This window comes from Canis lupus, chromosome 18 (assembly GCF_003254725.2).
Source record: "Canis lupus dingo isolate Sandy chromosome 18, ASM325472v2, whole genome shotgun sequence".
In the NCBI taxonomy this organism is placed as follows: domain Eukaryota; kingdom Metazoa; phylum Chordata; class Mammalia; order Carnivora; family Canidae; genus Canis; species Canis lupus.
This window is the reverse complement of record NC_064260.1, coordinates 54,418,316-54,443,270: the sequence shown is the minus strand read 5'-3', so window position 1 is coordinate 54,443,270 and position 24,955 is coordinate 54,418,316. Positions and strand designations below refer to the sequence as shown.

Below are 24,955 nucleotides of genomic sequence, written 5' to 3'. Positions count from 1 at the left end.
AGGCCCTCTGTGATGCTCCTATTGCCATGGTGATCCTAGATGAGAAGGCCATAGCATTCTGTCTCTAGAACCTCCACACATCTTTCCAGTTCTGTTTTGCCTGCCCCCAGAGATGGCTCTTTGCTGGTGTCCTCAAGAGCACAGGCTCTGCTGCAGTCAACGTGTCTTCTGTACATCCCCTATCCTTTGGACCTCCCTCTGACCCCAACAGAAACCACTACCCTAACAGGTAAGCCTCCACCCCTCAGAAACTGACCTCCACCAGAGAGGTGATGGTGAGTCTCGGAAAAGCCTCAGGATTCAAAATGAGAAGACCCAGGCTTCAGTTCCAGCCAGGCCTTTTAGAGCTATGTGACCCTGGTTAAGACAGTGCCCTCCTCTGTAAAATGTAGATGACAATACCCAATTGAAGTGTCCCTCAGGAATGCCTCTGTGGCTTTCCTTCTACGTAATACCCTTCCCTCCTTCTCAGCTCAGGCCAACTCCTACCCATGCCTCAAGACCCAGCTCAGGGGATCCCTGGGTGGCGCAGCGGTTTAGTGCCTGCCTTTGGCCCAGGGCGCGATCCTGGAGACCCGGGATCGAATCCCACATTGGGCTCCTGGTGCATGGAGCCTGCTTCTCCCTCTGCATATCTCTCTGCCTCTCTCTCTCAATCTCTCTCTCTCTCTCTCTCTCTCTCTCTGTGACTATCATAAATAAATAAATTAAATAAATCTTAAAAAAAAAAAAAAAAAGACCCAGCTCAGATGCTCCCTTCTCTGTAAACGTTTCTCTGAGTTCTGTAGACTTGACACAGAATATTAAGACTGGCTACTTTGTGTTAAAGTTATTTGTTCCCTTCATTTTTATTTGACCGGGAATTTTGGGCGGCAAGAATAAGATTAGGCTTAGTTTGGCATCAGAAATGGTTTGTTGAATGACTGCTTTGTGGAAGAGAAATAGGAATAGCCTGACCTTGACTGGGTTGGACACCATCCCTGCAGGGGTCAATCCTGGGGCCCTTTGTCCAAGCATGGTGTGGGTCAGTCAGTGCCTGCCGTGGCCTTGCTGTGTGCCTGAGATGCACATGGCTGGCTGGGGACATTTTCATGGCCAAGACCCAGTGGAAGAGACCCTGGCTTATACCTGGGGTCTGTCTTAGCATTGGGGTGTGGCCAGGAGCAGCTTCCTATGGGGTGTCTCTGTGAATGCCCTGGGGTGTCTGGGAGGAGAAGGGGGATGGTACAGCACTGTCAGCTGGTTCTAGTGGGCCTTTTGGGATATTGAAAAATATCCGAGGAAAAGAGAGGAGGACTTCAGTTGCCACCGTGTCTCCCACTCCCTCTCTTGGCTCTACAGCTGCTGGTCAGGGTCAAGGAGATGAAGGAGACATCCAGCATCAGCTCCAGCGTCCCTACAGACTCACCAGCCAACAGGGCTTCCAGGGCCAGAGCCAGCTAGTCAAGGGTGCCCTCCGGTGGTCACCATAGGCGAGGCAGGAACCAGACCGGGCAAAAAGAGAGGTGTTTCATTCATTCCTTCAACGGACATGGAGTGAGCATCGGCGTGCCAGGCGTGTTTCAATTTTAATTAAAAACCTATTGATCGTTCTGCTAAGTAGAAAGCTGATATTTTTTGGCGGGGGAAAAGGGAATACAAGGTAGGGAATTGCCCCTTACAGCAGTGATTCTCAAACCATGCTGCCCTTGGCACCTTGAGAAAATATCAACGTCTGGGACCCTAGTAGGTCCAACCAAATCTGGGGGAATGGGGTAGGGGCATCAGCGGCAGGCAGCCAGGCATGAGAACTGCTGGTTTGGAGAGGTGACTAAATTGTTACCCAGCATTCTCATTGCTGAGGGAGGTGTTAATGTCCCATTTTCCGGATGAGGAGCCTGAGGCCCAAGTTAAGGACAGCAATGGGAAGGATGTTTCCCACAGCACAGGCAGCAGGGGGGTGGCAAATATTCCTACCAGGCTGCTCCTGATCTCTGAAGGGACCCCCTCTGGCATTATTTTTGCTGTGATTAGAAAAGTATCCAAGGCGTTGTTGTGAAATAATGTCCCCAGGACAGAGACTTATAAAGGCAAAAGTGGTGTCCACGGAAGTCACCTGCGATCTCACTGTTAACACTGAGGAGTATGTCAGGGAGAGGGAGGAAGGGGGATGGGGACGGGGACGGGGAAGGGAGGGAAGGAGTGGATTCATTTTCAGGCTGAAGGTCATATTGTAGATCAAGGCTTCAGAAAGTGCCATCTGAAAACCACTGGCAGCATAATCCCCGAGGTGCTCATTAGAGACGCAGCCTCCCCGTGCCCCTATCTCTCACCAGGTGGCAGAATCAGACTCTGGAGACGGACCCTGAGAAGCTGCACGTCTCCTACACGTTCCAGATCCTTCTCACAGCCATTCACTGAAGACCAATAGCCACTGCGGCTTCAAGCCTTCACAAGAGGAGCCCGTCCTAGACACCCATCGCTTCCAGTGGCTCAGGAGGGCCCTAGCGTATGGATTGATGAATTATTTGGAACCAGGTGCTGACGGGCGGCCCCTGGGGCCCGGGTCCATACCCCCGCCGGGCTGGGGCTGGAGGAAGCCGGCAGCACAACCAGCAGGGCTGCGGCGTCGACCCTCACCAGGCCCAGCCCCCACACAGCAGCCCCCTCCCCCGGCCCCTCCCCCACCTCCCATGGGACTCTGCCACCAATCACAGCCTGGACTATGACGTTACCGCCTGCCAACCCGAGCTCCTCAGCCGCAGAGGCCGGCCGCCGCCGCTCTTAGGTGATGAGGGCTGCAGCAATGCCATCCTTTCTGGAGGCAGGGACTCGGAGACCTGGGGATGAGCGGAGACCCTCCAGGGCCATCACACACGGGTCGCAGGGCCAGGACTAGAAGCCAGGACTTCAGTGTTCTTTCCACTGCCCTCACTGCCGCCAAAGCCCCATAGGGCCCCTCTCCGGGCAGCTCCTGGCACCAGAGATGAGGACCAGCATCCCCCCCCCTTCCCCAGCTCTCCCCGCAAGATCTTAGTGGTCAGGAACAGACCCTTCAATCTCTGTTATTTGAGGGCCCAGAGATGATGGCAGGATTGGGCCCATGGTGGAGGGAAGTTGCCCCAAATTCTAGCCCTGGTTCCAGCCCCTCCAAACACCCCCCTCGGCCCCAGCAGGAATTAGAGGGGCCCTGGCCAGGCCGTGCTGGCGGCTGCTACTGTGCAGATTATAAGGGGCCAGACAAGGCTCCTTTGTGGAGGCCTTGGCTTAGGCAGTCAAGTGACTGCTTAACAAAAGCGTGGGCAGGGCCAGCCCCTAAGTGTGGGCAGGGGTGCTGGCCACAGGACCCCCAAGAGTCCCATCCGTCCAGTGGCCAGAACTGCTGTGGTATCACCTGAGAAGACCAGAGCCCCTCCCGTGAGTAGGCTATCAGCCCAGGCAGGCTGCGCTGGGGCTTTGAGGGCCTGTGGGGTGGATGGCCATCCCTGCATTAGTGCGTGTGATGTGCGCAGCCGGGCAGTGTGTGTGCAGGTGTGGGGGCACTTGTGCGTGTGTGCAAACTCTCTGCAGTGCGAATGAGCTTGGTGTGCACTAGGCACAAAGACAGCCCAGCCACTGCGGCTCTGTCAGAGTGAGCAAGGAGGGGGTGGGTGTCCGTCATTGCTTCAAGAAGTTTTTATTGCACATCTCTCCTATGAGAACACAAGGAGGGAATAGGCAGTAAACAAGCAGGCATCCTGCAAAACATGATTTCAAGTATAATAAGATAAACACTATGTAGAGAAATCGACAAGATGAGGGGACAGAGAGTACCAGTGGCACTGGGATGCTATTTGCAGGGACAGTCGTTGGGAACATCCTTTCTGAGCAGATGACCTGAAGTGGAAATGAACCATACGGTTAGATTAGAAAGAGCATCCTCGGGACGCCTGGGTGACTCAGTGGTTGAGCGTCTGCCTTCAGCTCAGGTCATGATCCCGGAGTGGCAGGATCGAGTCCCACATTGGGCTCCCTGCATGGAGCCTGCTTCTCCCTCTGCCTATATCTCTGCCTCTCTCTCTGTATGTCTCTCATGAATAAATAAATAAATTCTGAAAGAAAGAGAGAGAGAGGGGATCCCTGGGTGGCGCAGTGGTTTGGCGCCTGCCTTTGGCCCAGGGTGCGATCCTGGAGACCCGGGATCGAATCCCACGTCAGGCTCCTGGTGCATGGAGCCTGCTTCTCCCTCTGCCTGTGTCTCTGCCTCTCTCTCTCTCTCTGTGACTATCATAAATAAATAAAGAAAAAAATATTTAAAAAAAAAGAAAGAGAGAGAGAGAGAGAGGAAGAAAGAAAGAAAGAAAGAAAGAAAGAAAGAAAGAAAGAAAGAAAGAAAGAAAGAAAGAAAGAAAGAATCTTCCAGGTAGAAGGATTGGCAAGTGGAAAGGCCCTGGGGTCACTGTTCAGTGAAAGTGATTTGAGCATCTCTACCAGCCAGACTCTGTTCTGGGCACTGTGGACAGGGCAGTGGACAAGACCGATCAGGCCCCTTACCAGTCTTGCTCCAAGATGGCTGAGGGTGCCTGGGGAGCTAATGAACAGGAGGGGCTCAGAACACTGCCTGGCTCAGAGGACTAAGCCTAGTGTGTGGACTTTGCTATTAGTTACTGCCTTTGTCATAACTTTAGGGCACAGACGTATCTGTCTCCTCTGCCAAGGCTGTGGGCAGCTCTGGGCTCACTTCATTGGCTTCCCATGTCCCACAGGCAGTAAGAGCCAAAAGGGCCTCTCAGGCTACCTCATCCCATTCCCAGTGTCCAGACAGGAAAGCCAAAGCCCAGAGCAGGGAAGAGTCCTGGCTAAGATCACTTATGAGGCCCAGACAAGCCTCGACCAAGGCCCCTGCTCCCTCCCAGCCCCCTATCAGTGTACCTCCCTGTCTGTCTACTAGGACCCAAGTGCACCTGCTGCAGCCCAGTGCCCGGCCATGACCGTCACCTACTCAAGCCAAGTGGCTAATGCCCGCCTAGGCTCCTTCTCCCGCCTGCTGCTGTGCTGGCGAGGCAGCATCTACAAGCTGCTCTATGGCGAGTTCCTCATCTTCCTGCTCAGCTACTATACTATTCGCTTCATTTACAGGTGCAGGGGGACAGGCTGGGGCCAGGGCCTGGGAGGGGTACAGCTGGGTCTTGGAACAAATAGCCAGCCATTCAGGGGGGCCGATGTACCAGAGACCTGTAAGGCTGATCTGAGCTCCTCCTGGCCAAGCCCTGGGAGCAGGGGGGGGGGGGTCGGAGGCGGGGTTTGGGGGTTGTGGCTGGGGAGGAGATCAAAGAAGGCAGCCTGGGAGACAGCTCAGTGCAGTCCAGAGTGTCTTTCCTCCAACCCAGGGAGAGGCGCTGGCACCAGGGCCTTACCTGGTCCCACTCCGCCATCCTGTTCTCCTGAGTTCCACACGAGCTCACAGGCCCAGGACATATTTTTTTGTCCCCCCAAAAAAGTGTTTACTTAAATAAAATAAAGGACGGATAAAAACCACAGAATATATGAAAGCATTTTGAATGGAAAAAGCCTTAATGACTGCAATGGATTGAACAACGATTAAATCCAGAAAGTTCTTGAATTCAAAATTACAATAGCAATAACAAAGCACATCAGTTTTCTTTAGTTGTTACTCAGGCACCAATATATTTTTTTTTCATTTTTTAGAGTTTTTAAGCTTATAGCAAAATTGAGCAGAACGTAGAGAGTTTCCATATACCGTCTCAAACACACACACACAGCTGCCCCCACTGTCAACATACCACAGCAAAGTGGCACATTTGTCATCAAAGATGAACCCGCATGGACACAGCATTATCACCCGAAGTCCATAGTTTACACTAGGGTCTACTCTTGGTGTTGTACATTCTATGGGTTTGGACAAATGTATAATGACGTGTATGTACCATTATACTATACAGAGTAGTGTCGCTACTCTAAAACCCTCCGGGCTCCACTTACTCATCTCTCCTTGCTATAAGTTTTTTTAAAGACCAAACACTCTTTGTTTGAACCTGCTTTCAAACTATTTTTTGGATGCTTTAAAGGGGTCAGTGGTGCCTGCAAGGAAGTCCTTCAGCAGGAGCTTCCTTCCTATCCCTCACAGAAAACCTCTTGCAGCCACAGAGCAGAGGCCCAGCTGGGGCTTGGGGCTGCTAGAGTGGGGCCTGGCTCAGGCCAGAGGAGGGGCCCTCGGGCGGGGCCAGTGAAAGAGACGGGGAAGTGGTGGGGTCGCAAAGAGGCAGCCACACTCCCGCCCTAGGCTGGCTGGGCCGCGTACCTGTGTCAGCCGTGTGCTCCCAGTGTCTACATCCGCCTCCCTCCCCGCCACCAGGATGGCCCTCACGGAGGAACAGCAGGTGATGTTTGAGAAACTGACTCTGTATTGCGACAGCTACATCCAGCTCATCCCCATTTCCTTCGTGCTGGGTGAGCCCCCACCCCCACCCCCCGCGTCCCGGGATCCCAGTGCTGCTGCCGGCTCCAGAAAGGTGGCCTCTCGGCAGTTCAGGGCTGCAGCCCGACGGAGGTCAGACGTCAGGAGGGACGCCCTGCTGTTAGCACTCAAGACTCCCGCTTCTGGGGGCGGCAGTGACAGTCCCTGGAGCGTCTGCGCAGGAGGGGAGACCGGGCAGCTCTCTGGGGTGGACAGGGGGCCCCTGGGAGCGAGAACTGGAGGATCCTGCACCTTCCCGCGGGTCTGCTGGTCCTCCCCTGGGGAGCGCCCTCCAGGAGGGCTGGGGCTGGGCGCGCTCCGGTCAAGGGAGATGGAGACGCGGAGCCCGCGCCCTCGCCCCTCGCCCCCTCCCCCCGTGCTTCTCTTGCCCAGGCTTCTACGTGACTCTGGTCGTGACCCGCTGGTGGAACCAGTACGAGAACCTGCCGTGGCCAGACCGCCTCATGAACCTGGTGTCGGGCTTGGTGGAGGGCAGGGACGAGCAGGGCCGGCTGCTGCGCCGCACGCTCATCCGCTACGCCAACCTGGGCAACGTGCTCATCCTGCGCAGCGTCAGCGCCGCCGTCTACAAGCGCTTCCCCAGCTCCCAGCACCTGGTGAAAGCAGGTGGGCGGGGCCGGGCAGGGGGCGAGGTCGGGAACTGCGCGCGGGACCGCGGCTTCAGACGGGCGAAGGACCCTGGAGGGGCGAGGGGACCGTGGGGACCGTGGGGACCGAGGGCCGGGGCGGGGCCTTCTTCCTCCCTTCGCCCCTTCTGGTTGTGCAGTGCTCAGTCCGCACATCTGTGACCTCCATCCCCGACCTTCCCTCACGTGGTCCTGATGAGTCAAACCTTCTCGCGTGCTCAGGCCAGGACAGCGCGTAGTGGCCAATCAGTAACTACTGAATGGCAAAGGAGCTCGGTGGTGCCAATGGACTGGGGCTGGAATCCCGGCCGCGCTGCCAACCCGCCGCTCTGCGGGCCCTCCCCATCCACTGCCTTCTTCACTCCATCCCGCAGGCTTTATGACCCCCGCGGAATGCAAGCACTTAGAAAAGCTGAGCTTGCCGCACAACACGTTCTGGGTGCCCTGGGTGTGGTTTGCCAACCTGTCAATGAAGGCGTGGATTGGAGGTCGAATCCGGGACCCTGTCCTGCTCCAGAGCCTGCTGGACGTGAGCTCACCTCACCACACAGATGGGGCTGGTGCAGAGTGGGGACGGTTGTGCTCTGGGTAGAACAGTTTCCTACAAAGAGCAGGCTTGAGAGTCTGCCTAGAACCTGCTTTGGGGTTGGAGGATTTTGACCAAGAGGATTCCACAACCCATGGTGGCCGGTCCCTTAAATTCCTCTCCTACTTCCTCTCTAAAGTGAGCCTCAGAGATACTGGTTCCTGGGTTGCTGTTTTCTTAAGATTTTATTTATTTGAGATAGAAAGCACAAGTGGGGGGGGGAGGGGTTAGAGCGAGAAGCAGGCTCTCTGCTAAGCAGGGAGCCCCATGCAGGCTCTATCCCAGGGCCCTGGGGTCATGACCTAAGCCAAGGGCAGAGCCTAACTAACTGAGCCACCCAGGCACCCTATCCTGATCCCTTTTTGATAGATGAGGAGGCTGAAGCACAGAGAGGTTAAGTGAGCTGCCCATGATCACAGAGCCAGACCCTGGTACCTTGGGAAGAGCTGGGGGTTGAGCCTGGGAGAGCAGATAGGTGGTGGTCAGAACCCCAACCCTCCCTCCTGCTCCCCAGGAGATGAACATCTTGCGTACTCAGTGTGGACACCTGTTTGCCTACGACTGGATCAGTATCCCGCTGGTGTACACGCAGGTGAGGACTAAGCCAGTGAAGCTGCCCCTTAGGGAAGCCGGGACTGGGAGGACACAGAAAACAGCCTGTGATGGGAAGGGCTCACTTGGGGACTAAGAGGCCCATCCCGGGAGTTAGGTCTGGACTTTGCAGATTCTCTCTAGTGACAACTTTGAAGAGTCCAGGCTCCTGCCTGGTTCAGCCCAGGGGAGAGAGTATAATTATCCCCATTTTAAAGAGATCACAGGGCAGCCCTGGTGGCTCAGTGGTTTAATGCTGCTTTCAGCCCAGGGCGTGATCCAGGAGACCCAGGATCAAGTCCCACCTCGGGCTCCCTGCATGGAGCCTGCTTCTCCCTCTGCCTGTGTCTGTGCTTCTCTCTCTGTGTGTGTTTCTCATGAATAAATAAATAAAATTTTAAGAAAATAAAGAGATCACAGAGGGCCAAAGTCACAGGACTGTGCAAATCAGAGCAAGGGCTCATCCTCGCAGCCTAGGGAGCTTCCTGACCCCAGATTGCCAGCCAGTCCATTTCTGCTGCCACCTCCTTTCCTCCCAGGTGGTGACCGTGGCTGTATACAGCTTCTTCCTGGCTTGCCTGGTTGGGCGGCAGTTCCTGAACCCAGCCAAGGCCTACCCTGGCCACGAGCTGGACCTTGTTGTACCTGTCTTCACATTTCTGCAGTTCTTCTTCTATGCTGGCTGGCTGAAGGTAAGATTCTCTGCAACCAGACTGGCTGTAGTCATGGCTTTAGAAGGGTCATGGCTGACCAGGAAGGGAGGATCTCAGGGCCCCCACCATGACCCTCTTGTGTACTCCTTCCCCGTGTCTTTACATTTGAAGAAACTGAGACCCAGAGAGGAGTGGGACCAGCTTGAGGCTGGTGTCTGATCCCAACGTTGCACCACAGTCCTCGAATTTAGCAGGCTGGGCAGATACAGGGAAAGTTCAATTGTCAAACCATTTGATGCCCCCTCAAGAGAATGTTCCCCAAATATTTGTCCAGAAAAAGGGAAATGCATGGATTGAGAATGTCTGTGGCAGGCCCTGCTGGTGAGGCAATTCCTCTCTGTGCCCTAGGCTCTGATCCCAAATTTGTCCCCTTTGCTTAGTAAAACCAAAGTCCTGATGTTAACTGCCCCAGCCCCCACCCTTTCAAGGCAGATTAGCACCACCTCTCCTCACTCAAGATATCCATCTGTGATGGGGGTGAGGGGCGGGGTGCCTCATCCCCACCCCAAGTGGTGTTTCCAAGTATTACTCCCACTACATCCAGGGCTCTTCCTAACAGAACTTCTGAATAACACAGTTTTCTCTCCATCTCTTTATCTTTCCTGTTTCTCACCCACTCTCCCTTTTTTCTTTTTTTTTTTTGGTAGTGGTGCTGGGAGGTTGGTATTTTTTGGCAGGTGATGGTAGGTTGCCTCCTCCCTCTATCCCTCCTGTCCATGTATGGAGCATGTGTGCACGTGTGCAGTCCCTCCCTATCCACACCCTCGTCCCAGCAGTCATCTTCAGCCGCTGCAGATAAAACCAGGTCACACCATTTTTCTGCTCAAAATCCCCTAGTGGTTTATAGGATGTCCCTTGAATGCTTAGTACAGTCCATCACTACTGTGGAGATTTGTCAGGGGACTTCAGAGGTTAGCACTAGGACTCTGCCTGCCTGGGCCACCCTTTAATTGAACACAGCCTCCCACGTATAAACTCTGTGGCTTTGAAAATAATGAATATATGAATGTTGGAAGACTTGAATGAGTAAATGAATGAATGCATAGATTATGGAACTCCAGGGAAGATACAGTGAGGGGAGGTACCGGTGGTGACTCTGCCACGTGATAGACTGAAGAACAGCTCTGGGTGTTCAGGGAGCAGCTGGCTCAGAGAGGGGCTCAGGCTCAGTGTCCTGAGAGAAGGGGACTGTGTGCAGGTGCCTATGAGCGTGGGTGGCTGGAGGCCTTATATTCTGGCTTTGGAGATGGTGGTCAGGCAGGAGGGGCATGATGGGGTGGGATGTGTAATGAGCAAGAACAGAAGTTTAAGGGCAAGGAGCAAGACCGCAGGGAATCTACCTGAGGACTTCCAAAGCCTTACCTCTCCCCAAGGTGGCAGAACAGCTCATCAACCCATTTGGAGAGGATGATGATGACTTTGAGACCAACTGGATTGTCGACAGGAGTTTGCAGGTACTTGGGGAGAGACGGAGCCTGTCCTGTGGGCCTTCCCTGAATTGGACCCAGGGAGGGGACCCCACAGTTCCATAGGGAGGCCTTATAGTGAATTGCCCCCCACCTCCTGGCCCACTCTTCACTCACAGGATTCTCACCCCAACTTAATAAGGCTGCAGATAAGCATTAGTCTCTCCATTTTACAAGTAGGGAAACTGAGGCCCAGAGAGAGGGAAGTGACCTCTCCAAGTCATCTAGCAAGGTTACAGTCCTGCTTGGGCTGACTTTTCTGTTGGACTTCTCCTTCTGTGCCTGGCAACCAGGTGTCCCTGTTGGCTGTGGACGAGATGCACCAGGACCTGCCCCCGATGGAGCGGGATATGTACTGGAATGAACCAGAACCACAACCCCCCTACACGGCTGCTTCTGCCCAGTATCGTCGAGCCTCCTTTTTAGGCTCCACTTTCAACATCAAGTGAGCAGTGCCAAGGAACCACTTTGTTTAGTAGAAAAGCCCAAGGGCAAGGACTTAGGAAAGCACTAGTTAACATGTATCAGATGCATGCTGAGGGTGGGGAGCTCCACTAGGCTCTTTATATAAACTGTATTTTTCTTCCCAATAATCCTGATTTGGTTATCTCCAGTTTTCAGATGATTATGTCCAAGTTCAGAGAGGTTAAGAAGGTTGCTCAGCCCAAGGTCACACAGTTAGCAAGCCGCACCTGTGGATGTATGCCTGCTTCTGTCTCCACCCCCTTAATCCTTACCTTGTACTGCTTAATAACTCTTAAAGCTATAATGGCTTTTAGGTAACTCAGGCCTAAGTCCCCCAAGTCTAGAATTGGAAACTGGGACTTACCCAAGGGCTGACAGTTATCAGTGATGCAGTTGAAATGTCGGACGCTGGTTCCTGACTCTGGTCCAGAACTACGCTTTCTGATAAGCCAGGGTGTTTAAATGGGGAGTGAAAGGGGGTGGAGGGTGTCCCTGGCTGGGGAAGAGGCAAGCCTGTGCCAGCAAGAGACTGATTCATCACAGGTACCTTCTGGGTAGACTCTGTGCTAGAGTTCAGGCCTCAGGTCACCCACAGGGGCCAAACTTTCCTGCACATGATTCCCATTTCCCTGATTTGGTCTGTTTCCCTTGTGAGCTGCAGCTGGGCCATCCCAAACAACCCCCTCTCCCAGGAGGACAGCAGAGAGGACTTTGGAGAGTCCTCTGCATGTCAGGGTCCATATCATCCAGGTTTTCTTCCACAGTATTAAGCACTGTTATCCTTTAGAAACCAAATATCCTGCCTGTTAAGCCATAATTCAAATTAGCTAGAGTCCCGAGTGGGTGTGAGGAAGGTTCGAAAAAGTGATCAAATGAAGGATGGAGGCTTGCTTAGGTCAGAAACATTTCTGGAAGTTGCTTCTGAATTCCATATGATCTGTGCTCTAGCAGCTGAAGGTTGGGTGGGGAACAGAGGATAATGATAAATAGACCTCATCTCCAAGGAACACACCATTTTTAGTGAGGGAGCTCAAACCCAAGGCCCAAACTCTGGACACAAGGTACAAGGTACTGAATGCCTAGGAGAGAGACAGAACATAGAACAGAGACCATCTGTGGCTTGGGAGGTGGCCTCCAGCTGGACCCTTAAAGCATGGGGAGAATATGGACGCAGTCAAGGGCAGGCCACATTCTGGGACAATGGGCTTTCTCCTGCAGAGCGAAAGGCTTTGGGCTCCCAAGAAACCACACTTCTTTGTGGGTGCTTGGAACCACAAACCCCTGGCTGACCCAGAGTCACTCCTGGGCCTCCTCTGACCCGGGGACCAGTAGTTCAGATCACTTGAAGGGAGAGGTGGTAAAGGAAGATGGAGATAAGAGAAAGCCCATAAGTGCCAGTCCAGGGAGTTCAGTAAACATGGGCAAGAGGGAACCACAGAACCTCAAGGTGAGCTGGGTCCAGAAGGAGTAAGAGGTCAGTGCAGGGCAGGATGGGTCAGGACAGAGAGGAGTCCAGGCATTGTGAGAACACTGTGTGTCCTTGGCTTTGGGCCAAAAGGAGGGAAAAGATAGGGTACAAGAGAAGTCAAGTCCTGCTTTGGTCCTTTGTCCCCTACTCAAGTAACCCCCCCTGCTTCTTTCCAGTCTGCATAAGGAAGACATGGAGGAGGAAGAGGAAGGCACTCACGCTGGCATCATTGGCCGCTTTCTAGGGCTGCAGTCCCACGACCACCAACCCCCCAGGACAAACTCAAAGACCAAACTACTATGGCCCAAGAAAGAAGGCTTTCTCCAAGACGGCCAGCCCAAGAAACTCGGGGGTGCCAGGCAGACCTCTAGGGACAAGGAAGACAGCAAGGCCTGGGAGATTAAGGAGGAGGGTGCTTTTGAGACTGCTGCATTTTATGGGAGGTCAGGCTACCACAGTGCCCCACAGACGCCCCTCAGCCACACACCTATGGTCTTCCCATCTGGACAGTCAGCACCCTCAAGCCTACGCAGAGTCTCAGGGATAGACGGCGCTGTCAAAGACCAAAGCCTACAGCCTGGGATAAAGACCAGTTCTGAAGCACTCCCAGAGAATGTTGGGTTCTCATTAGAGAACCCAGAATCGGGTCACGTGAAGAGGAAAACTGTCGAGTTTAACCTGACAGACATGTCGGGGACCCCTGAACATCATCTCAGAGACTCAGATTTGAGCCAGTCAACTAGCAACTTACACACTATACTCAAGGGCCACGGAGATCCCTATTGGGCCTTGGAAAACAGGTCTGTCCTTTACCTTAACCAGGATCACTTCACTGCCCCCCCCCCCCCAAACACACACCTGGGTGAGAAGCCCCATCACCTTCCCTTGCTGTGATTCTACCCTCCTTCCACCTTCCTGGGAGCCGATTTTCCTGTGGTTCCATCTCTGCCAGAGGATGCTGGATTTACACCCAATACTGGCTTGCGGCACATACCTAGCCACCTCAGCAAGGGCACCGGGAAGTTTGAGAACTTTGCTCATTTCACCAGAGCCTGACATCACTGGCTAGGTATGTTCTTCTCTACTGAGAAGAATGAGGCTAGGAGGCCACTAGGCCGGGGTTAGATGGTCAGAGGTTATCCCTGGACCCAGCTTGCTTTGTGTAGCAGACATAGAACCATGAGGCAGAACTAGGGACTCTGGGCTGTAGCCCAAGAACTACATTCACTGCCCAGGCTTAGCTCAGAGATGGCTTGTGAACACTTCCCCATAACCTCTCCAAGGTCCCCAAGTATGTCTTTAAAGTGTTAAACCCTTGGGAACTGGCAGATGGTTAAGGTGAGGGCATCCAAGTCCCTTGGGGTGTATCTTCACTTTTGGTGGGGGGAACTCAAGACTTCTGAATTTGAAATAGCTCTTCATGCCTTCTTGGGGGCAACCCGCAGCTGTCACAAAACCATCAGCTGTTCCCGTATGTTCTGGGTTTCACTCAATTAGACACACCCTACCCCAATTGTGTGAACTTAACTTCTTGTTTTCTAGATTCCCAAGCAGTCACTTCTGTGGTCAAAACACATACTTCATGAAAAACTTCTAAAAGGGTCATAATCGGTCTTAGATCTAGCTAGATAGAAACTCCTACAAATTACTGCGGCTTATCTAGGAAGGGCTAATTAATGTAGTTGTTAGCATGGAGGGATGGGCTCCGCAGTCGGCTGACACTATTTTTTTTATATTTTGGGATTCCAACCTTTGCCCTAACTCCCAACTATTTTAGTACTGAAATGATGATCTTCCATGTTCATGTTGTAAACTTTCTCAAATTCTCTCTAGGGATGAAGCACATTCTTAGCCTGTTTCCCAAGGGAGACGCTTCATCGGCCTGGTCCTACCTGCACGTACACCAGCGGTACACTGGTCTAGTCACAGCCATACAGCCGTCCACACTGAAGAGTATGTTCGTAGGACAGCCTGAATTAAATGGTTAGCTTAGTGGAAAACAAAGTCCATAGTGTCAGGTCTACTTAAGCCCTTAAGATACTTTTTGTACATAAAAATTGTAAAAAGCTGGAATCAACCACTGGAAACATGTAATTCAAAACCTTCAATTCAGAATCAGGAGTCCTTAAGTCCTGTCTGAATTCAGCACACCCAGCCTCAATTATCATTTCCTAACTAAGGACTTTAATAAAACACAAATCCCTCCCTAGGCATGTCATTTTGGTTACTGTGACTGAACTACAACACCTCAGCAGATTTCACAAAGATGACCTACTAAATACATTTCTAGCCCATCCCAAGAACTCAAGAAACAACAGCTGGGTACCAAATTACTTTATTTGAAGGAATGATACAAACGAAAGAAGTAGATGTTTCGGTACAACTTATAGAAAAGGTAAAGGTAACCCCAACATGCATGCACTGCCTCGGTGACCAGGGAAGTCACCCTGCGGCTATGGGAAGACAGCCTAAGGCTTAGCTCTCATTATCACTGTTTCCCAGGGTGTGCTTGTCAAAGAGATACTCTGCCATGCCAGATTCGGGAGCCCCCATCTTGCGCAGGTTGGTTACATGGTCACCCAATTCTTTGATGGATTTCACCTGCTCGTTCAGGTAATGAGTCTCAATGAAGTCACACAACTAGAAGACAGAATGGGGAAGAATGTTAACGGTACACTTTCCCAACCCCTAAAGAGGGAAATGACTCCCTCCATTCTCTCCCAGACTGCCAACACTCACGTGGGGGTCATTTTTATCAGTGGCCAGTTTGTGCAGTTCCAGTAGTGACTGATTCACGCTCTTTTCCAAGTGTAATGCACACTCCATTGCATTCAGCCCATTCTCCCAATCGTCACGGTCTGGTTTCTGAACGAGAGGAGAGGAGGTCAGGTCAATGCACGTACAGCCTCTACCTATTATTGCCCAAGTCAGCAAACACCTAACATGCAATCGTTGTGCTTTGGCAAGAGGGACATCCCAGTTTCTCCCACAATGGTTTCCAACTTAACAGCCTTGTGCCCATTACCGTTCACCTCCTTCAACTTAGAAGATAGGCTTAAAAAAACACAGAAGCCAAAAGTACTTCATTTTATAAGAGCAACTGCTAGCTTGAGGGATTTCTGACACCCAAGGACTTGCCGGATAGATGAGACACAGGATCTAAGATGTTTTGTTCACCTTAATATCCTGAAGGAAGATTCGACCACCTCGTTGGTTCTGCAGCTTCATCAGTTTCTCAGCATGTTCCCTCTCCTCATGAGATTGGTGGAGAAAATATTTGGCAAAGTTCTTCAAAGCCACATCATCGCGATCAAAGTAATAAGACTGAAAAGAGAACACGAACATGTTCTGTTAGGAATTGCCAAGCCTAGCCTTTCTTCCTCAAAGTCCAGCAAGAAAGGAGTCTGCACTGAAGACCGCGGACAGGCTGTGCTCTTGGACAGAACACAACACTAGTCTGTACTCTAAAACACAAAAATGAAACGCAGTCCTGGACATTTAAAGTTTACTGCAAGGAACCTTTAGAATATCATAGGGAATTGCCCCCAGCAGATAAATTCTTAAAGCCCTATATGAGAGCAAACTTCTTCTGGCCAGTGTCGCATTTGATTGGAGAGGGTGTGGGAGTATTTACCCTGTACTCCCTAACTCCCTGATTAAACCCATGTTAAAACATGAGCTTGCCAGCTTACAGCATACTGACGGATCTCTAAGATTAACCCATTAGGCAAGGTGACAACTGCTGGCAACGCTAAGCTGTACAAAGAAACTGCCAGCAGAAAACAAAAAACTTGATTCCGTTTTTAGACACTCGCTGAATCCAGGTGTTCCTGAAATGGAATGGGCAGTCGCGGAAATCCAGGCCTATTTTCAAATTCATCTGGAACAGGTCTATTCTTAGATAATTTGCACAATCGTAAGGCAATCCTTTTTCTTTTTTTTTTTTCTTTTGCAATCCTAAGGAAAACGCCCACCACACCGCCTAAAACCAGGATTTTGGAAAATGGATTCCATCGATCAGCACGGAAAGTTTCCTTGCCCAGTAACTGTTGGTGTAGTTTATTCTAAAACCAAGGGTTCAGCCACAAAAGGATAAAGTACTAAATGCCCGGGCAAGAGGACGGATGACTAAGACAACCGTGTGCGCAAAAGGGGAGATTTCCCTGCTTCAAGTGGGACTGGGCGATAAGCAGAACAGAGCGGGTAGCGATGGCTGCTCCACAGTGGTCGGCCCCCGGGAGATAAGCCACTGAGCACCAACCCCCGCCCCCAACGGTTGCTATTCGACACCATTACCCAGCAGGCTCCGCCAGTCGCAGGGAGGACGGGGGCTGGACCACTTCGCCCCCGTCACCCAAGCAAAAGGACAGCCTCGGGGCCACGTGATCGACACGGAGAACAGGATGGAAACGCACACCCCGCTTTCCTAACTGCAGGATTGTGCCGGTTGCAGCTGCCGCAAGTCGGGGATTCCTTGAAACCAGGCTCTCTCTAAATACGAAGCGGCGCGCAGAGGCGGCCCTTGACTAAGAGGGAGCCCTCCCAGGGGGCCGTCAGAAAGGCCGAGCCGGCCAGAGTTTCTGCGCACGTCCTGAGAGGCCTCGAGCAGCGTCCATTTTCCAGCAGGGCGAGCAGGGGCGGGAGGGCCCAAGCGTCAGCCACACCCCCGCCCCGCCCCGCCGCCCGGAGCCCGGAGCCCGGAGCCGAGCGGCGCTCACCATGGACAAGTAGACGTAAGACGCGTAGAGCTCCAGGTTGATCTGGCGGTTGATGGCGGCCTCGGAGTCCTGGTGGTAGTTCTGGCGCACCTGCGAGGGGGACGCGGTCGTCATGGCGGAGGCTGAGGAGGCGGCGGCGGCGGCGGCTGCGCGGCGCTGGGGCGGCGGCGGCGGAGGCCTCGGGGCGGTCCGAGAGCGCTGCGTGGAGGTGGCCGAGGGCTGGCTCTGAGCGGCGGGCCCGGGGAGGGGAGACGAGCGCCGGGTTCCGTCCAAGCACTGTTGAAGCAGGAAGCCGCGGCGACTCTCGGCGGAGACTGGCGCAGACCGCCGTGGCCCCGCTCTTATAGCGGGATCGGGCGTCACGCCCACTCCGGCCAATCAAGACGCCCGCCCGCGCGCGGAGCCCCGCCTCTTCCGGCGGGCGCGCGACCCCGCCCTGGGGGCGGTGGGGGAGGGGCGGCCCCGCGCGGGCTGAGGCGGCGGGCGTGTGGCCGCGCGCGGGGCGGGGCGGGTGTCCTCGGCGTCCCGGCTCCCGCGACGGGGGGGGCGGGGAAGAAGTGCGGTCGGGGTCGGGCGCGGAGCCCTGGCGCCCGGGGCTGGGAGCCGCCGGCACGTGTCCCCTGAGCCGTCCGGGCGGGCTCCCCGAGACATCCTGCCCCGGGGGCAGGTTAAAAGTCCGGGCGGCAGGGCAGCAGTTACCACACCCGGGGGGATCTCCTCGGGCGTCACCTGGAAAGTGGCAGTGGGAGCCCTAGGAGGTTGCGTCAGTTAGAGGTGGGGCGGGAGGGGCTCGCTCTCCCTTCCTCAGGGTCCGGCCGGGAGCGACACGCGGACGGGCTGGGGTCCCGGGGGCCGTCCCCGACCCTCACCAACATGGCTCCCGGTGCAGCTTCCCCGACAGAGGCTGGGCGGGCCGTGGTTCCCGGGGAGATGCGGTGAGCGGGCGCCTTCGGGGGGGAGCCGTGAGGGACGAGCCCCCGGGGCTTCTGAGAAGATCCGGGGACGGGTTAGAAAAGGGAGGAGAAGCCACTGGGGATCTGGAGACGGAGCCATCTTGGAACGGCTGCCTTGGCGCACCCGGGTCAGGCCACAGCCGGCTCAAGCTGAGGAGATCTCCCGGGGAGCCACCTCCTGGGGCTGCCCCTGCGGAGCGGCCGGTGGGCACAGTGTCCACGGGACCGGGCAGGGCAGGGCAGGGCCGCCGAGTCCCTTCCTTCCAGGCGCCCGCCCTGTCGGCCGGCTTCCAGCTCCACTGTTCGCCACCAGGTCCTTCCGCACGGCTGGGAGACCTCGCCGAGGCCCTTTGGACGCTCACAAACATGAAACCTTAAGCTGAACTTCGCAACCTCAACAAAAAGAAGGCAGGCTCTAAAATGTTAAAATTCGTTGCTGACGGAATTCTGGTGATTTCTTTCTTGGGTCTGTACTGTTTTCGTTTCGGAATGAACATTTTACCTTCAGGAAAAAAAAATTTTTTTTTAGGTCTAAAACTACAAAAATAAAATAAAATAAGCAGAAGCCTGTGGGAGAGTGTAGACGAGGAGTGCCTTATCCAGTCTGGGATAGAAGGCCAGGGAAGGCTTCCCTAGGAAAGTGACAGTTGAGCTAAGTCTGAAGAAAAAGCTAGAAGGAAGGTAGAGTGGAAGAGGGAGATACGGAAGGGAATTCCAAGTGGAGAGAACAGCACACGCAAAGGTGTAAAGATGTGGAAATGTATGGCCTGTCCATGGTACCTCAAGAAAATGTGTTGGCCTTGGAAAGCTGCAAGGGTGCTACACGGGCAAGGTCAGGAAAGGGTGGCTCAGAAGTTTAGTGCTACCTTGAGCCCAGGGTGTGATCCTGGAGACCCTGGATCGAGTCCCACGTCGGGCTCCCTGCATGGAGCCTGCTTCTCCCTCTGCCTGGGTCTCGGCCTCTCTCTCTCTCTGTCTGCCTCTCATGAATAAATAAATAAAATAAATAAAATCTTTTTTTTAAAAAAAGGAAGGGTTGTGTGCCATATAAAGGGTTACATTTTATCCTGGGCAATCTGGAGACACTAAGGGATTTCTAACCAGGGAGATACCACATTTCGTTTTATTTTTAGATATCTTGTACTACTAGGGAAGAGTACAGCAAAGTCATCAGATGCAGAGCTCTTTCTATAGAGCCATAAACGCCAGTTAGAAAATGTAATAAAAGAAAAAATATTTTTAATTTACACTGGCAAAGAAAAGCTTAAAGTACCTAGGAATAAGGTTAATAAGAAATCTATGAAGAGAATTATAAATGTTTGCTGCTAGACAGAAAAGACGTGCATAAAGGAAGAAATGCCATGTTTCTAGACAGTCAACCTCAGTTTTGTAAAGATGTCTGCTGGCCCCAAAGACACCTATACATTCAATGCAATTTCTAGAAAACTCCATGGTATTTTTTGGAACTTGACAAAATGATCCTAAATTTTATTTGGAACAATGCATGTGTAGAATAGCTGATAGGCATCTGGGAGAAAAACGGTTATGAGGGTAGATTTACCTTCTCTGATATTAAAAAACTCATACAGGAAGTGTTAACAGTCCTACCCACAAACTTATGGGAACTTGCTAGATGCTAAAGTGACATTTTGAATTTGGGGAGAAAGAGTGAGTTCAACAAATGATGTTGAAACAATTGATAGTCATGTGAATGAAAATGACTCACTGTATTTCAAAACATGTTCCAGACAGATCCAAGCCTTTAAAAAACAAAAACAAAACACCTATGAAATTACTAGTAGAATACATGGAAGACTACCTTTTAGAATTCTGGGGTAGGTAGGGAGTGTTCTTTTGAGTTTGTCCAAAGCCATAAACGGGCAGATGGCAGATTTGACTACTTAAAAAAATGAAGAGTTGGATAGCTCAGAGGTTTGGCAACATGGAGGGTGGACGAGAGACTCTGGGCCACGGAGGAGCCTGAGTGCACTGGGCCACCGTGGACAATGGTGGAGGACAACCAAATATGGGATTGTGCCAAAGGAAAAGGCCAGAGTCTTCAGAAGAGAAAGACTCTGCCAAATAAGAGAAAATCAATGACACCTCAGTTCCTGAAAGAACTCCAAATCGTAACAAGTTTGCAAAACCAAATGTTACTGGACTACCTTGGTGATTAGGTGCACTTGATTACATAGGAAAGAGGAGAGTTTGGAACAGAATTGGCCTATTGGCAAGAGGAAAATAGAGATTCCAAAATGTCTGGGACTTGTGATATTGAAGTTAGAACTATTTGTCTTTTTCAACTAGTATAAAATAAAATCGAGAAATACTTTGAGTAACAAAGGCTGATTCAGGTGAATGCTCTGGACTGTGACCAATCAAGGATACGGCTATCACACAGTTTGTGAAGATGAATTAAAAGTGTTCCTAGTAAGTCCTTTCAGTTGGACAAAGCACTCGGCAAAAGAACGGAGGGTATGGTCCTACAAAAACTTGGTAAGCCCAAAACACATTCTAATTATGCTGGAAGAAGAAAAAGAACTAGAAGAAAATTTGTGGGTATAACTATAGGAATATGGAGCAGACTGGAATCAAGTAGGTTAAAGAAATCTACAAAATTGTTCTTTTCTTCGTAAAAATGAGTGATTTAATTTTTTAAAAACGAATTACGGGCAGCCCGGTGGCTCAGCGGCTTAGCGCTGCCGCTGCCTTCAGCCCAGGGCCTGATCCTGGAAACCCGGGATCGAGTCCCATGTTGGGGCTCCCTGCATGGAGCCTGCTTCTCCCTCTGCCTGTGTCTCTGCCTCTCTTTCTCTCGTGAATGAATAAATAAAATCTTTAAAAAAAATACAAATGATAGATTGAGTTTGTATTTGTAGCTTGGAAAGTAGCAAAGATGCGTAACTATCCTATATAATATTTATTTGTACAGATAATTATATATTATATACACGTAGGTCACTCTTTGATTGTCTTTCCTGCTATCAGATACTGTAAGCTCCCGGAGGGCAGGTGTGTTTCTGTTTCTTCATCTTGCACTCCCAACATTTTGCAAGATGCTGGTTACTAGGTGCTGAGGATTTGTTGAACCAACACATGGCTGCAGGATTGAATGTGGAGGATGGATTACAGTCAGGCAAGAGGGCAGGGTACTGATTGGGAGGCAGCAGCCCTGGTTCTCAGCAGAGGAAACAGCAAGCTGATACTGAGATATGGAGGAGACACAATAGACAGGATGAGGTGGCAGGTTAGGTAAATGAGATTTGGGAGGTGGGCAAGAAAGTTCCCGGTTTTCTGGCCTGGAAGCTGGATGGCTGCTGCCATTCACTGAGAATGAAATGCAGGTTAGAGGACAGGCAAGCTTGCTTTTGGGCTGGATGTGCAGAGTGTCAGGGCCTCTAGGACATCCAGGTGGACAGAGCCCACAGCAAATTGGACCCACGGGAAGGCAGTTGGTCTGTTGCTCAAAGTAGGTTTCATGAATCAGTATCGGCTCTGTGCTGGGATAAAAACATAGGCAGTTGCAGTGACCCTCGTGGCAACACGGAGGGACGGCTGTGGCTAAAGTTGACCGTTGCGGGAGGCTGGCTGGGAAAAATGAAAGAGAAATCTTGTGCTGGGATGAGTGTGTGTGTGTGTGTGTGTGTGTGTGTGTGTGTCTGTTTGCTTGGGCTAGTCCCCGCATTCTGGGACTCCTGGGTGTTAGAACTGCCATTTCCAAGCTTCTAGGTTCTTCCAAAGCTGTTACCCGCTCTTTGGACCTTTGCTGGTCAGGATTTGGCCTCCCTCCCCTCCAACCCTAGCTCCTGGTGACTTTGAGGAGGTGGGGAGTTTGGCTGGCCTCCCAGGACATTTACCTCCTGGGGCTGGGAGCAGGGGGAGGGACAGCAAGCCAGAGAGGAACCAAGCTAGGTTTTTTTTTTTTTTCCTGGAGGACACTGGCACTTTCCAGAGCTTGAGGGGGAAGAGGCGGGGTTGTGGTAGACAGCTGCTGCCCCACCATGACTCAGCACTCTCCTGGTCTGGAGGTTTTGAGCTTTGACTCCAAAAGTGCTTTGTCACTGAGGGGAGGGAAAGACTGGAAGTCTTGGAGGGCTGTGGCTTCGCTATAAGGAGCGAGTGGGCGAGCACCCCCTTTTCCTACTGTGGCCGGCTGCCTAGGCTCGACTTAGAGCAAGGGGGTCTGGATCACCCCAACAGGCCTCAGACCACATTTCTGCTGGGAGGGGGCAAGGGGTCCTCACTTCTCTTACCTGTTTCTCCCTCAGGGCCTTTCTGCCTCAGTGAGTTCTTTCTGTCCCTTCTAGGGATTAACCTAGGGTTACAATTAAGGATTCCACAGCTGGGAAATCATAGACACTTGTAATGCTAAGGCTTGGAAACGACTTGAAAGTTTCCACATCACCATGTTTACAAATTAAAGAGGTGAGAGGCCCATAGAAAGCCAGTCTTGCCCCAGGCCATAGTCACTGGGAGGAACACAGACTGGAAGTACCTAACCAGCCCGGGGTAGAATACAGCATGGTCATTAAAAACAACAGTAAATTGGTTGTTGGAATGTGTATATAAAATAACGTTACATGAAAAAGCAGAGCCCGGATAAGTTCCTGCAAAACTGATGGAGATGAAGATAAATCCCAGGGCTGGAAACTTCGATGAGGTCTGGGAGAGACTGTGTTGATGTTTCAACTGAATAGAGGGTGTTTTAAGTGTCTGGAATTTGCCCTGGGGCTCGGGAAAGTGAAGTGTGTAGGAAGTTAGAGTTCAGAAATGTCTCAACTGGAAAAAAAGGACACCTAAGGAGATTCAGGAACATTCCTGGATGATGCAGCCATGTTTCAGAGAGCTTGTCCTTAAGCTACATTTTAAAAACCCCGAGGCAATGTAGACTCAAAGTCTAGAGACTCAGCAACCCCCTTTCCCAGACCATTAAGGTCAAGAGTCAGGTCCTGAGATGTTGAGGATGATTGGGAGTGGAAGGCACCCCCTTGTCTAAGGGAGAGCCCAGCACACCACTCCTTTCCCTCACCACTCTTATCTCTCCAGCCCCGCCTGTTGTTTGCTTGTTTACCTTCCCACTGGACTTTGAGCTCCACATTACACCTCCTCCCCAGACCCCAGCACAGCCCAGAGCCCTTCCCAGCTCTAGCAGCTTGCAGCCCTGGAGCTCTCTCTGGAATCATCGTGCCTCGTTGGGAGCTGGCCTCTGCCTGTGGCCTGGAGGCCCCTGGGTCCAAATGACCCCCAGTATCTGCCCGCATTCTAGATACTTTGAAAAGGTCACCTGGCCTTTCTTAACTTCACTGCCTGTATTTATTTACAGTCTCTGGAACCAGCCCCTCCCCCCACCCCACCCCCCATGCTACCCTGGCTGTCCCTCTCCCCCTTTCGGGTGCCCTCATCGCCACAATTCGTGTTGCGCCTCATGACCTGGTGCCCAGCCACACGGCATGCCCATGTTACCTAGTCTCGGCCCAGCCTGCAGAGTAGGGGAAGTTGCTCGCTTTGTTAGGGGCCAAGTAGCCGTAGCCGGGGCACCTCCTCGTGGAGATGGACTCTTGTAGCCGCCTTGGCCTTTCTCTTTGATTGATTAATTGATTGATTTACTTATTTATTTATTCATGAGAGACACAAGGAGAGCCAGGCAGAGGGAGAAGCAGGCTCCCTGCGGGGAACCTGGTGTGGGACTCAATCCCGGGACTCCAGGATCACGACCTGAGCCAAGGGCAGACGCTCAACCACTGAGCCACCCAGGTGCCCTGGCCTGGGCCTTTCATAGCATCCACACTTCGCCTTCCCCTGGAGGAGGCTTTCTCCTAGTGACAATTGAGGAGTTGAGGCCCCAGTCAGGGGTGTGGGAGGGCTGCTCCCAGCAGCCAAGGCTCCTTATTTCCTGCCTGGGATCCCACCTGTGGCCTCCCTGCCCTTCCCAGCTTTGTGAAAGGCTGAGGGAAGTACTTCACTCTTTCCCTTACCTCCCCAAGGGTTCTCCACTGTCCTAGGGATAAAAGTGTGACTCTTCTACCTGAAACGAATATAACATTATGCGTCAACTACACTTCAATTAAAAAAAACACGTGACTCTTCTGTGGGACCCGAGGTACTGCCCACTGCCTGGCACACTCCTCTGGGACGTCGTCTCCAGCCTTTCCCCATGGCCCAACAGCAGTGCCCTCACACCTGGAGGACTTGACAGCAGGTCCTTTTGCCCAGATGGCCCTCCCTGACCTTTCTGCCTGAAAAACAACCCAGCATCCAGAAGCCAACTCACATATCCTCTGAGAAGCTTCCCTCACTTCCCCTGCAGAACTGTGCCCTCCAGCGCCCTGAAAGTTTCTCCAGGAGCACACCTCACCTGCTGGGGCCCTGCCTCCTGCACTGAAAGGGGAGCTCCTGCCCTGTTCCTCTCCCTTGCCCACCTCGGTACCCAGCAAAGTGCCAGGCTCCCAGACTACCGAGAACTGTGTGCTGGATTTCATTTCAGATCTTGGCTCTCACTCTCCTTCCCTGCTCTTAAGGGATAGGCTTCCCCCAGCCCTTGTCTCACAGATGAGCTTTTACCATCTTAACATCAGTAAGACTAGCTCTTTCTACCTTGCTCATGGGGGATGCAGATGAGTCTCTCTGGGGTTTGAAGCTTATTACGCAGCAGAGACCTGAGGATACTATAAGGCAGTGGGAGCTATGACCAGCTGGGCCAAGGGGTTAGTGACGCCATGGTCCCAGGCTCTCTGCTCTGAAGACTGGTCCCTTTGTCTTCAACCGTGGCCGCGGAGTGGGAGGTCACAAGGGGCCCAGGTAGACACGTCGAAGGATTGTTGGTCCTCTCTACCTAGAAAATGTGCATGTGCTTCCTGGAAATGGGACTAGAGCATTCTTGGAGTTCTTATCCTGTGAATATAACACACCAGA

The 24,955-nt window shown here is 52.4% G+C and overlaps 2 protein-coding genes and 1 long non-coding RNA gene across 6 annotated transcripts; 2 read left to right on the top strand and 1 right to left on the bottom strand.

The window, feature by feature from the left end:
• The first annotated feature begins 35 nt into the window (after positions 1-35).
• On the top strand, positions 36-14,581 carry BEST1 (bestrophin 1). Of its 4 annotated transcripts, none has more exons than XM_035701782.2 (13): positions 36-229; positions 1,342-1,536; positions 2,316-2,767; positions 4,910-5,097; positions 6,335-6,429; positions 6,830-7,063; positions 7,458-7,612; positions 8,184-8,261; positions 8,800-8,952; positions 10,347-10,427; positions 10,733-10,884; positions 12,549-13,172; positions 14,206-14,581. In XM_035701782.2, exons 4-13 carry the CDS (start codon positions 4,946-4,948, stop codon positions 14,222-14,224), a joined length of 1,743 nt encoding a protein of 580 aa, XP_035557675.1. In that variant the 5' UTR covers positions 36-229; positions 1,342-1,536; positions 2,316-2,767; positions 4,910-4,945; the 3' UTR covers positions 14,225-14,581. The 4 variants fall into 4 exon arrangements, with proteins under 4 accessions (XP_035557675.1, XP_048952479.1, XP_048952480.1 ...); XM_049096522.1 differs by having other exon boundaries at positions 38-229; positions 2,316-2,517; XM_049096523.1 differs by lacking the exons at positions 36-229; positions 1,342-1,536; positions 2,316-2,767 and adding an exon at positions 2,774-3,396.
• A 110-nt stretch (positions 14,582-14,691) lies between these two features.
• FTH1 (ferritin heavy chain 1) lies at positions 14,692-17,468 on the bottom strand (the record flags this gene model as incomplete). Its single annotated transcript, XM_025445853.3, has 4 exons — positions 14,692-15,012; positions 15,112-15,237; positions 15,550-15,696; positions 17,091-17,468. Coding segments are annotated over 4 exons (816 nt in total), but the record flags the coding sequence as incomplete, so codon positions are not given.
• Positions 17,469-17,602: 134 nt separating this feature from the next.
• On the top strand, positions 17,603-18,627 carry LOC118351380 (uncharacterized). Its single transcript, XR_004806762.2, has 2 exons — positions 17,603-18,025; positions 18,357-18,627. It is a non-coding gene; the product is annotated as an uncharacterized LOC118351380 (long non-coding RNA).
• Positions 18,628-24,955: the final 6,328 nt, after the last annotated feature.

Bases quoted from the DNA above. Each gene is read 5' to 3' on its own strand.
- BEST1 (XM_035701782.2), top strand. From the start codon at position 4,946: ATGACCGTCACCTACTCAAGCCAAGTGGCTAATGCCCGCCTAGGCTCC. The intron at 7,613-8,183 runs GTGAGCTCACCT...CCTGCTCCCCAG, and splicing joins TGCTCCAGAGCCTGCTGGAC to GAGATGAACATCTTGCGTAC. The intron at 8,953-10,346 runs GTAAGATTCTCT...CCTCTCCCCAAG, and splicing joins TCTATGCTGGCTGGCTGAAG to GTGGCAGAACAGCTCATCAA.